A 2,549-nucleotide genomic window follows, 5' to 3' on the forward strand; every position below is an offset into this window, starting at 1 on the left:
GGCAAACTTAATTAAACGAGCTAGATAAGTTGCCTACACTTCCTACCAGAGTATATGCGTGCGTGCGTGCGTGGCGTGGTGCGTGCGTTGCATGTGCATTCCAGCTCGACATATAAACGTCAAATTTAACTCGTAGATATTGAAACTCACGTCCATCTATACGTTCCCATCCCTTTACCCCCTACACTGCTCCCTATACCCCGACTACCCGCCACCCCCTACTGCCCTAATTCCCGCCCCTCCCGGTCCCTCCCCCGAGAGGGGGATACGGAAAAATAGAGGCAATGAGAAAACATGAACACGATTTTGCTACAGTGGGAAAATCATTGTTGAGAACGAAAATAATCTGTCTATATGCTTAAACCATTGTTTTTCATATCAGAAATTTTTCAAACAATCACGCTATTAAATCAATTTACATCGCTTAGTTTATCAGACGGTAAATGTGTACACGTTGACAGACAACGCATACATAAAGCGACTTCCTAACACCCACACGAGCACGCCCACCTATCGCACTGCTGCACAGTAACCCATACACGCACACACATGCGCAAACCATAAAACACAATTTTCTGCCTTTTAAGAATACAGACATTTACTGTGATATTAATAGGGTTACATTTCATCATTATATTCACGATAGAGCGAGTATATGAAAATTATAACAAAATAATCACTAAATGTTCCGGAAAATGTTTCGCATGACGCAAATGCATCCAGAAACAATCTTCATCTTAATTACGTTAAAACTCTGTTTATGATATGTAAACACAAGGACGGCAGATAACACACAGCAATAAACACTAACCAGACTAACTATTCTATGGAGGGAATGAATTTTAACCTGAGGCATAGACGTGGTGGAACGTACCCACCACACCCTATACGGGTAATGATTGTTGTCCACGTCGCTATCTTAATTAAGCAGTTATCACAGCAAACGTCAGATTAACACATCAAAGTCCCGCTTCAGGGAAATCAGATCATAGCCAGCTGCAGTACTCTGTTTCACATGCACAGCAAGTTGGGAGTTCTTCCAACTAGGAAACGAATAATGAATATTTGACAAGTGAAATCATCGTGCGAATACCAGCTAACATGATCGATAAAACTTCTTTTTTAACTATAAAATAAACAATCACGAATTTTAAACAATTATTTACACCAGCTGCTCAAATTAGCTGCGCATGTAAAATTCCAATCACAGCACGTGTATAACGATAATTGATTAATGATCAGGAGAATTTATATCATTATCACATATACCTAGAATTAAAATTATCATGACAAACAGGCATATTGCAGGAATGAAAACAGAAAAAATATGCATGTATATTGCATCTGATAAAACAAAACAAATAAAGATTAACCAAAAATATAACTGTAAACAGTGACAGAAATAGATCTATAGCCATAGGTAGTAAAGCTGTGTGCATGCACACACAACACTCCTATACAAACCCACGCATAAGTTCAAGCACCAGACAAGACTTGATAAGACAAGATAAGTTCAAGACTTGTTTATAAATTATGCTCAGTGTTTTTGTACGACATTATATCGAGTTATTTTTACAAAAAATAGTACCCTCCCCCACAAAGACGGAATTGTTTTAGGAAATATCCTGTTGATTAAAGGCACTTGTAAAGTTAAGTCCGAATAACTCCTTTCGAATGAGGCAAAATGCTATCTATGCCCAAGCCCCTCCCACCCACTCCTAAAATCCATCCTGCCTCTCACTCTGCCTGGGATATGTACATTGGGTAAATGAGTAACTAACTGGTGGCTGCTGCCCTCTAGTGGTCACTGACAATACTAACAAATCTTCTTGTGACCGCTCAACCTCAGCATGCGTCGCCGCCCCCGCCATCCTCGCGCTCCGCCGTTGCTGCAGCGCCCACTATGAGCATTCGTCGTTCGGCGGTGGTGGATGCGGCGTTGTCGTCGGCGACGGTTGCGCGTAGCCGGCGCAGCGTGATGTCAAACTCCCTGAACGCATGCAGCAGGAAGATGGCACCGACGATCGTCGCAAACCCACACGCGTTACCTGCAATCTCGCGACCCCCTAGGTGGCGCCACTCCTTGAACAGGATCGCGGATGCAATGATCGTGAAGGTTGTGAAGAAGACGTAGTAGATAGGTGAGACGAGGGACGTGTTGAACGTGTCAAGAGCGCGGTTAAGGTAGTTCATCTGTACGGCTATGCAGGCGAACACCGACGCTGCCAGCGCATACGTCAGCCAGCTGGTGAACGCGTTACCGCCGCCAGCGACAGTCTGTCTTAAAGCGACGCCGACGCCCTTACACGCCATGACGGAGAGCGAGCCAATGAGAGAGCAGATGGTCGTGTAGACGAGAACGTTCTTATGACCGTAGTGCGGCGAGAAGTAGCAGACGAGGACGCCAGCGATGAAGACGACGACAGCCGTGTAAACAATGAAGCCTGCAACCCCAAAAACACACGTAATTACAGAGGGCGCCACAAGAGGGATCGACTGCACAGAGGGCGCCACAAGAAGGATCGACTGCACAGAGGGCGCCACAAGAG

At 44.7% G+C, this 2,549-nt stretch overlaps 1 protein-coding gene across 1 annotated transcript in view; it reads right to left on the minus strand.

The window, feature by feature from the left end:
• Positions 1-309: 309 nt before the first annotated feature.
• LOC106811524 (magnesium transporter NIPA2-like) overlaps positions 310-2,549 on the minus strand; it is a 7,010-nt gene continuing 4,770 nt past the window's right edge. The window contains exon 7 of the mRNA XM_014815186.1: positions 310-2,444. Within this exon, the coding sequence (XP_014670672.1) occupies positions 1,846-2,444 (599 nt within the window). The 3' untranslated portion in view covers positions 310-1,845. The remainder of the gene's footprint in view (positions 2,445-2,549) is intronic.

Source organism: Priapulus caudatus, unplaced genomic scaffold, assembly GCF_000485595.1.
Source record: "Priapulus caudatus unplaced genomic scaffold, Priapulus_caudatus-5.0.1 Scaffold547, whole genome shotgun sequence".
NCBI classification, from domain to species: domain Eukaryota; kingdom Metazoa; phylum Priapulida; class Priapulimorpha; order Priapulimorphida; family Priapulidae; genus Priapulus; species Priapulus caudatus.